At 38.0% G+C, this 9,462-nt stretch overlaps 1 protein-coding gene across 1 annotated transcript; it reads right to left on the bottom strand.

Annotated features, from left to right (window-relative positions):
• Nucleotides 1-1,284: 1,284 nt before the first annotated feature.
• LOC124407218 (dynein axonemal intermediate chain 4-like) lies at nt 1,285-6,571 on the bottom strand. The gene is made up of 4 exons (XM_046883117.1): nt 6,493-6,571; nt 5,696-6,228; nt 5,014-5,404; nt 1,285-2,729 (listed from the first exon to the last, which is right to left on the bottom strand). The coding sequence occupies exons 1-4, from the start codon at nt 6,517-6,519 to the stop codon at nt 1,347-1,349; spliced, it is 2,334 nt and encodes a 777-aa protein (XP_046739073.1). The 5' UTR covers nt 6,520-6,571; the 3' UTR covers nt 1,285-1,346.
• Between the last annotated feature and the right edge of the window lie 2,891 nt (nt 6,572-9,462).

The following is a 9,462-nucleotide window of genomic DNA, read 5'->3' as shown; positions in this document are numbered from 1 at the left end:
AATTGAAGAGCATAAAAAAATTGTCGCTTTTTTTCTTTTTTTTTCTTCTTGTTGACATCATGCTTCTATCGGAAAAAATTAATGAAACTCGAAGGATTCCGATACAGTTGATACGAAGTTTAAAAATTTTTTTCTATAATTTGCTGTAAAACGAATAAAACAATATACCGGGAAACAATTTCATTAAAAATAAAGGAAACATTTTATGAAAAAAAGACAATGCGATTACAGAAGATTTTATTTACATTTGACGGTATGTACTTCCAGTAATTGAATTCGTTTGTATGGTGATGAAAAGTGCTGCAAAAATTACTATCCATATGCCTTGTTTGTAAGTGAAATGTTTTCTCGTGATTTTTTTTCTTTTATTCATACACACACGAACTTTCATTGTGATTAATTAGACGTGTACATACATCGTTACTGTTGGTAGCACATTTTGTTGGAAACAGTTTTGTGTGTGTTTCGTGCGCTGTGTAGGTACCGCCGTGGTATAAAAGCAAAGAAAAACTCATTTAGAGGATAGTATAGTGCAAAGTTTACACGAGCACACACGTGTTACGAAGTGATCGAAAACAAATCTTGATGTCTTCTATCTTTTTCACTCAGTCTCCCTGGCTCAATTTTTCTAGTTTTTCTAACACATTTCACTTTTATAAATCTGAATATGATGTTCTTATTTCATATACCTTGGTCCAAGTAGTATATTTTATCGAAGCACGGCCAAAATATGTGTAAACTCACAAAGATAAAATCGTTCCCTACACAATTTTATATCAACTTATTTATTAATAATCTAATTCGTGAAACTGTCTATTTGAATCATAATATCTTGAGATTTTCACTTCACTGCATTCTTCCTTTAATTTAAAACAAATTACAGAGAGTCAACATTCTTACAGAATTTTATGGACAATTACTTGCTCATGTAACTCTAATATGCATTACCAAAATGAAGCAATTAACGCTTCGCGTAAATCCTAACAGCCCATTTATTCCGAAATGAATAGAGAGCGAAAATACGTTCACGTACTGCGTCCTTTTGTCGAAATATTCCGAAGTATCTACAAAATGTTAGTCTAACATCAACTTTAACTGTGTCGATATATGTAAAGATTTTCTCTCATCATCCAAATTATGAAGTAAAATTTTCGGTGTGAAAAGTCAAAAGTTTGACGTCATGTAAAATTTCAACAATTCACTTCAACGACTTCAACAATCCCGTTAGTACCGATCGTTACGGGAATAAGCTATGTATTGTATAGTTCCCAAGATTACAATCAGTGTAATTGATCCAATCGGACAGTAATGTACTCATTTAGATAAATATCCATCGATCCATCGTGCTAGAACGGTTTTCCTAGTTTTTTTAGTTTCCTGATTAAGTTGGGCTTCGTTTCAAGTGCCTTAAGTATAAACGTGACGAGAACTCCGGTTTGATCATATGGCGGAAAGGGCATTCCTTCGAGGTTGTAAATGAATATGGTACCTAGACTATCACCGGCAACGAGCTGATTTCCGTTGGCAGTAAACTCTAGAAGCAAAAGTCGTCCTTGAGTATCGCAAATTGTGCTCGAGGCTGGGGTATAAGATTTCCTTCTGATATCCCAGATGTCTATTTGATTATTGACAATCGTCGCTACGACCGTAGAAATCTTCGGACTCCAAGCCGCCTTCTGAACGCAGGCCATTTGGGTCGATAACGTGATCAAAGGTTCGTTTATCCCATCAGCCCATATTCTCGTGCACCAGTCTGCCCCACAAGTTAGAAAAATTTTTGAACAAAATGGCGAAAATTCTATAGCATAAATTGGACCGTTGTGTGCTCGAAAACTATCGATGTGTTGCTGCAAATAAGTTGTCGAACATCGGTGAACACAACCCTCATCAGATCCGACGAAGTAGATCATTGGCAGCCCCGGATGCTTGCACAATACGAGTGCTCCTGGGTTTCTGGTGATGGAAATGTCGTGGACGCCGCACTGTTCGGGCTGCTGTTCTACACCCTTGATTTTCCTCTCGTTTCTACTGATACGCATTATCTGGTTGCAACTGAAGTCTGTGTCGGCTCTGTAAGAAAGAATACGTCCGTCCTGATTGCATGTATAGAGCTGCTCCTCAAACATAACCTCGTCTTCACCCGGCCACCATTGCACTTGCCAGTGCGGTGCGTACGAAGGCGAGCTTGATCTGCTGCTACAACGCATGATGACCAAATGCTTATTGCTGACATCGATGACCTGCAGTACACCGTCGTAAAATCCAATCGCCAAGAGATTTGGCCGGTTTCGACTCCAGTCAAGAGCGGAAACCGGACTATTGAAGTAATGCCATCGGCCAGCCCTGTGCGGGTTTTTCGCTGTCCATATCATTACAAGTCCTTGATGGTTTTCCTGGTTTTCAATTGGCCCATAGCCTACAGCCAGAACGTCTTTGTTAACGTAGTTCCAACAAAAACAAGCCACGTTGTATCCCGCGCTGTGTTCAGATGCAAAAGACCACAAGAAATCTAAACTGTACGTGAATTGCAGTTCAGGACTGTACGGGTCTTGTTTTATTATTCCTTTGAATCGTTTTTGAGCTACTATGTAGAGGTTGCTGGCTACCATACGCTCCACGATTGTAGCTGAATCTAAAAAGTCAGTCTGTTCGGCCAGCTGCGCCAATTGCATTTCTAGCGTCCGTTGTTCACTGCTTTCCTCGATCTGCGGTAACTTCGTTGGACTAATCTGTAAAATGATTAGACAGTTTTCATTGCCGTATTGGAAAGAAACTGTGAAACTTGGCAGACTGAATGGCTTATTCCGAATGAGTAAAACTATTAAACTCTATTGGTCGATAAAGACTAGTGCTATATGGTGCTATACTGTAATATTCATTTTATAAGCTCCATGATATTTTTCATCAGCAAGGGCGCCAACTCACTGAAAATCTAGATATAGGTACAACATATGTCAAACACTCTCGCGTCGAGTAAGATAGCACATTCAAATTAAGTGTCGTAACGACTTGTAGCAATCATTAGTCATTAGTTCGTGTTCATTAGAAATTAGTCAGGCCTGTTCTAAACAGCACAAAACTGAAAGTCGTAGAAAAGACATCTAGAGGGTGTTTTATGCACCATTTTCTAACGCCTAAAAGGTTTTTTCACGTCCATAAGACATCTTCGTGCGTGAAAGATATTCTTAGGCGTTATAGACGTTTTAAAACGGCATTATAAACGCCTTTTTGACGACTTTAAGTTTTGTGCTGTGTGGGTTCCGAATCACTAAATCAACCATTTGAGATATGCTTAACCTAAAAAAAACGCATCATTTACACAACTTCCAAGAGCCGCGTCTGATCACTGAAGCTCAAGTTGACCAATATCAACGGCATAAAAATCCGTCAAAACTCACACATGCGAAATCGGATGCTCAATCTGCTAAGCATCACTGTTTCCTCTAGTCATAGTTTGCTCTTGGCAATACTACAGAACAGAACGTTTCAAACTAAGCATAGAAATGACTATGCCTTAAACTTTGAAGTACTTTGAGCAGTAACTTTGAGCAGGGATTCTCTTTACATAGAATCCGAACAGTATAATGTAAATGCTGAAGTCTAATATTGTACCGCATTTTTAAATTTTTTGAAAATTACGCTTTTTCAGTTAATAGTACATTGGTTTAAACTGCACCTCATCTTCTATTCTACTCGAGTACTATTGAAAAGGCCATAGAATTTGGCCACGGGTAGGGGAAACGCTCGAGCACGAAACAGGAGAAGCAGCACTATCAGCAGAGCGCACTGTACGTGGAACATATTTGGAGAAAATTTTGAAATCCACCATTGTGTCTGCATCCATAATTCAGAGGGTCAGAGCATCATCTTTATCGAGATCATATCCATTTTTATCTCTTGAAAACCTACGCGTACCCGTTTTGATGTGCACAACTATCAAAGCGGCAGTAGCCTAAATTACGTAATCTTCGTCGAACATAATGTTCAGTACTGATTTCTGAAGAAGAAAAAAGGGCGATCTTGGGTTCTTTTAGTGGGAAAAAATGTGTTATTCACAAAATTAATACTGCAAGACTTTTCGGTTTGGACCAAAGTACAGCCAGACGGCGACAAAAGGGTGCGAAAGTGTACCCAAGTCAAGGGGCAACTTGTTTTTGTGAAATGACTTGTTTAGTTTTAACTTTTGAGTAAAAATGATTAGAATTAAACTTGTAGGAAATTCAATTTTCCACAATTTTGGTCAGAACAATTTTTTTTAACAGGATCAATATTTTTGCACTTGAACGTGAAAAAAGGAGGTGAAATTGAATTAAGTTTCAAGTTTCGACATGCTATTTTCTCGAGTTTTTTACATGATTTTTTTCACAGAGTTATGCAACTGTGAAACTACTGGTTTTTCAAGTAAAAATAATTGGCTCCTTAATTTTTGTGATTAGTGTAGTTTAAAAGTAATTATGACAGGCATCCATGCTCTAATGTGTTAAAAGTTTCAGTACAGCTTGTTTCCAATGCTACGTTCGAAATAAATCCCCTTGTATATACATCTTTAGACGCTAATTTAAAATTAACTCCACCGATTTAATAACACTATACACGTCCAGCCGTATATATTTCGAAAACAGTATATGAATTTGTTAGAATTCAAAAACCTCTAACCTGATTCTTGTCAAACGACCTTTGAAGGTGGGAAGAGAATTTAAAAATTTCACAATTCTTAATAGAACGTGGCAGTTTGGAATTCAGAAAATTATTAATTTACGGGATGTACTTTCACCATTTCCAACGTGCGTTTTGATTTTGAATTTTTTGTTTTCAACTTTATCCCAAGATTCAAAAATGGTATAATGACAATTTGGATTAAAAGTATATCCTTGTTACTTATGTGTTTCTATACATTTGCAAAAGCAGTAGACGTTATATGATTTCTTACGACTTAAATAATACCTTCAAATAACTCGTTACTATGTATTACTTCCAGTAATTTTACATGGACAGGCAAATTTGAAGACGTACCTTTTTTTCTAGGGCCTTTTGTCTTGTCTCTTCCAACTGAATGAAGATTGGACCCTCAGATTTCGAGGTATTCAATTTTTCGAAAGTATCATACATGATCCAGTTATTCACCATATTTCCTTGATTCCTTCGCTTTGTTCTAGCTAGATATGTAGATCTATTCTTACGATAGACACATGGCGTTTGGGCTTCAGCATTGGCCAATTTTCTGTTCGACCCCGGACCTACGGTGATGTACTCATACTCTTCATTCGTTTGCTTTACTGCTAAGCCCTCCTCTGATGATACGTCAACAGTTAACTGCGGTAACTCGAATAAGAAAAATACATCTGTCTCTTGCAGAATTATGTTCACTTTTTCTGGATGGACACGAATAAGACCCAAATCGTACCTGAAGATGATATTGATATTATGGGTGTTTCAGAATTTTATTGACGATAAATCGGCCGAACCGTCGCAATCGAAAGTTATAAAAACCGAAAAAAACTTTTTTTTAAATTTCCAGTATTGTCATTTTCACTTATGATGGAGAATACGAATACAACAATATCCGTGCTACGTTATAGTAATGAATCTGAACAAGTTCTCATACGTAAAGCCAAAGTATGAATAATTTAGAGTTTAATAAAGAATAAATTAAGAAAGTCCAGCCAATTCATACCTAACTAACATGAATATTTACCTGGGCAGATAAAACTGTGATGGAGCTCTGTCTTCATCCGTAATGGACAAAAGAGTACCGGATATTAGACTCCCATCTATAGTAAATTCATCCATAAGCTGAGTCTGCTGCATGTGAATCGAGCTGGACTTGATTATGAGGGAGGAAGTGGTTTTCAAATTTCCATACTGAGATCCCGAAGATTGAGAAAAGAGTTGGGTGTTACTTGAGCCCTGGCCCAAACCGATTGTGTCGAAGGCTGTTAGGTGATGTTCTTCGATCTCATGATAAACGGCGTGAGTTAAATTTTTAGGCGTTACGTCAACATCGTCTTGTATCACGCGAAAATTTCGTCTCTGATTTAGTATGGAGGTTAAGGTTTTCTGTGGAAGTCGACGGTTTCTCGGTAGCATTGACGTTTTCGCTGACGTGATACTTTGGTTTTTGTTACCACCCCCATCAGAACTCGCCAGTTTCCTTAACGATATGCTTCTACTCCGCATTTTCTTCGGCATCGATTTTTCTTGTATGAGGAAACGTTGAAATGATATACGTAACTCAAAAATATTTTTTAAATGAAAAAAAACGCAGACTTCACTTTGGAAGTATGTACAGTAATTTGGCAACACTCGATTTGCCCGTTATTATTCGAACCTTTAAATAATAAACCAGTCATCACACTTTATAATCTGAATTGTTATTAATAACTGCGACTATTTTTATGCTCGGATTTCAAAATTAATACACGCGTTAATCCACACTGCCGCCTGTGATACATTTTTGTTGAATTAACATGTACTGTGTTTTCGTATTCACCGGCTGTAACGAGGGGTGATATCGATCATCGTCAACAACTATCGGCATTGCCAACATCCTGAAATAAATTTCTTTGCTGTGGTGATGAATGAACAAATTTGCATCTCAAATATCAAATTGTCACACTAATTACTTGTTAAGCCGCACTGTCTCACTAAAATTATAGTCAATTTCACTGTATATACTGTGGTTATAAATTGCAATCTTATTATAAATGTAGAAATTTTGACTGTAAATTAATTCGTGAAGGTGCCGGAAAAAATGATAGGACATAGTTATATCGCGGGCTTACACTTTTCGTATAGCCGCATGTGATCATCGTTACTGTGAAGGATATATTAAATTAATATGGAGATTTCTCAGTAAGCGCCGTTATTCGTACCTTTTCGGGAAATGTATTTAAGGGGGTATTCTAGAGTAGAAATTTGAGAAAATCGATTTTTTTGCAACTTGATATAGCTACGCTCTTTAAGAATATTTTTACCCAAAGCCGCTGCCAAATTTACAAAAATTGAGAAAGTTATGAGCACTTAAGTGTAACAATGCACGATATTCACATCAACAGAGTTCAAGACTAGCAAGATCAGCCTATGAGGAAGCTGTGAATGTAAGGGAAGGCATCGTATATGCTTAAGGAATCGCTAATCAAGGGTAAGAAAAATTCTCATTTCATCTGATACAGAAAGCAATGTCAAAACTGAGGTCACAACTTTAAACGCGCTCATCTCGAAATGACATTTTTTGATCTGATTGACATAAAATCTCGAGTTCTATCCAACCGATTAACTTGAAATTTGGTATGGACTTTCAGTATATATCCCTTTATAGCTCCTACCATGAGAGCATTGCGAAATTATTACTATGACTATTTAAAAAAAAAATTGAAAACATCGAAAAAAATAGGGGAAAAATTAATTTTGCCTTTCAACAGTTTGCTATTTTCATATTTTATTTTCTTTTTGATTTCTTTTTGATACAGGCTATAGCAACATTTTTACTGATTAAGGAAATGCGTGGTTTTTCTGTTTTACACGAATGGGGACACTGGAATCGTGTCAACCGCCCAATTTTTTGTCACAGCCGTATTTAGAGACCCATGACTTTTTTAATTTTTTTTCACAATAGTTTAACTAAGAAAAAAAACGTACAAAAACTACAATTGTCATCTACTTAGCCCGCCGATACAGATCCCAAATTGCACTGTGATGGCGATAGTAGCATTTCAGGCGTGTAGTGCTATTCCCTAAAGTGACAATACTATTGACAATACTTTATTTGAAGATTTTTATTCATTCTTTATTTGCCTTTTTCTTAACAATTGAAAAGGCATTCAAAGACACACATTTTTTTCCGTTGAGCTTGCAGATTATCAACGTATGTATAACACAATGAGTTGTTAGGAGTCTTGATGTTTCAAAGTTTAATTAGTGATTATCAGCATATCATTGATGGCTCTTGAGAACTCTAATGTTGAAATCTCAAGTGATTACGTATTAAAATCAAATTATTACAAAATCAATTCTATAAAAGCTGTGCAAATTCAAATACCGATGACTTGCTACGTTCACAAGGGAACAAACACACAAATCAGAAGAAACCTAGATGACGATTAAGTCATTGAAATCATCAGGGACATCAGCTAAGAAGAAATTGGAACTGCCGCATACCGATCAGGTCCCTAGAACTCCTACGCATTTCTGAAAGAGAACTGAGCCTAGAATGGAAATGTTAGAACTGAGTCCGCTTCTGATTGCTCCGTTTAGTTCGTACTGCGTGGCGCTGGCATGCTACGGTGCCCCCCCCCCCCCCCAACCCCCTCCACAGTGGCGATGCTAGCTTCTGACCGGCTGGAGCCAGGCGCACTGAAATATAACTAATTTTACAATGGCCAGGCGTAGTTGCAGTGAGGCGGCACGAAATACTGCCAAGCGCCACTTGGGGGCTGACGAAATTCGAGGGACAGGGATGTAACTTGAGTGCTGTGGACTGAATATCTGCGGACTCGAGGTGAGTTTGGATATTAGCTCTCAGTGCTGTCAATAATCTTTCATATCGTTTGCGCTGGCGAGGTCGGGGGCTGCTCTGCTTTTGTCCTACTGAGTTTTCAGCGCTGCCTGCTAATTTGAGAACGCACCTTAAATGTGCGTTTCATGCGCAGCAAGCAGCAGCTGCAAAATGATCACGTGAACAAAAGTTTCTAGGAATAATTGCTGCTAATGAAAAGGGATTTTGCTGCAACGGCAGAGCAGTGATACGAATTCTAACTCACAAAGCAGGTATTATATTCTCGTTTAGACTAATTAATCGAAATTTGGTACAAACGTTATTTTAAAATGTCTTCAATTTATATGCATTGATCCGTATTTGGATTCCAATGATTGGACCAAGAAGGATAGGATTGCACCTTGGTCGAGAGTCAAATGACACATACATAGGAATGTTTTGTTTTATCGCGCGACGTTCTGCCGTTTTGCTGTTTGCTGTTCATTCAGAGTGCGTTCCGAAACTAGCTGGCAGTACTGACAGCACTGAAAAGTCCCTAAGACAGAGGCATAGTTAGTCACAAACTCAGCAGCGCAAAAGAGATAAGAAATTGCTGATAGCACTGGAAGGTAATTTCTTAATGCAGCCACAGTTAAACTTCAAGTCGTGCGGATAAATGTGGTGACATTTATCTACTAAAAAACTTTGAACTTTGAACCAATGGGAGCAAAGTTGCAGCTGCAGCTCATGAAATTCCAGCTTAAAGGCCGGAGCACAGAGGCCGTGGCGCATGCGCAATTGCAAAAGTTCAGTCCAGCCATATGGCTCTGCGTTCTACCCATGGCTTATGGATTTTCAATCTACACAAAAATCCATAAGACATAGTGCGTGGCAAACGGACGGAAAGCCTTAAGTTGTCTGTGGAAGCATCTGCGATTGTAAATATTGTTGACTGCCGTGCATTCTGCCTATGGCCTCTGCTGTGGGCT

Source organism: Diprion similis, chromosome 6, assembly GCF_021155765.1.
Source record: "Diprion similis isolate iyDipSimi1 chromosome 6, iyDipSimi1.1, whole genome shotgun sequence".
Classification (NCBI taxonomy): Eukaryota; Metazoa; Arthropoda; class Insecta; order Hymenoptera; family Diprionidae; genus Diprion; species Diprion similis.
Note: the sequence above shows the minus strand (reverse complement) of the source record. Positions and strands in the feature narration are given on the sequence as shown.

What these genes read in the sequence shown, in the direction of transcription:
- LOC124407218 (XM_046883117.1), bottom strand. Translation starts at nt 6,519, where the DNA reads ATGATCGATATCACCCCTCGTTACAGC. An exon ending in ATATCACCCCTCGTTACAGC is followed by an intron (nt 6,229 to 6,492) that starts CGGTGAATACGA and finishes ATTTTTGAGTTA; the next exon opens with CGTATATCATTTCAACGTTT. An exon ending in TCACAGTTTTATCTGCCCAG is followed by an intron (nt 5,405 to 5,695) that starts GTAAATATTCAT and finishes TATCATCTTCAG; the next exon opens with GTACGATTTGGGTCTTATTC.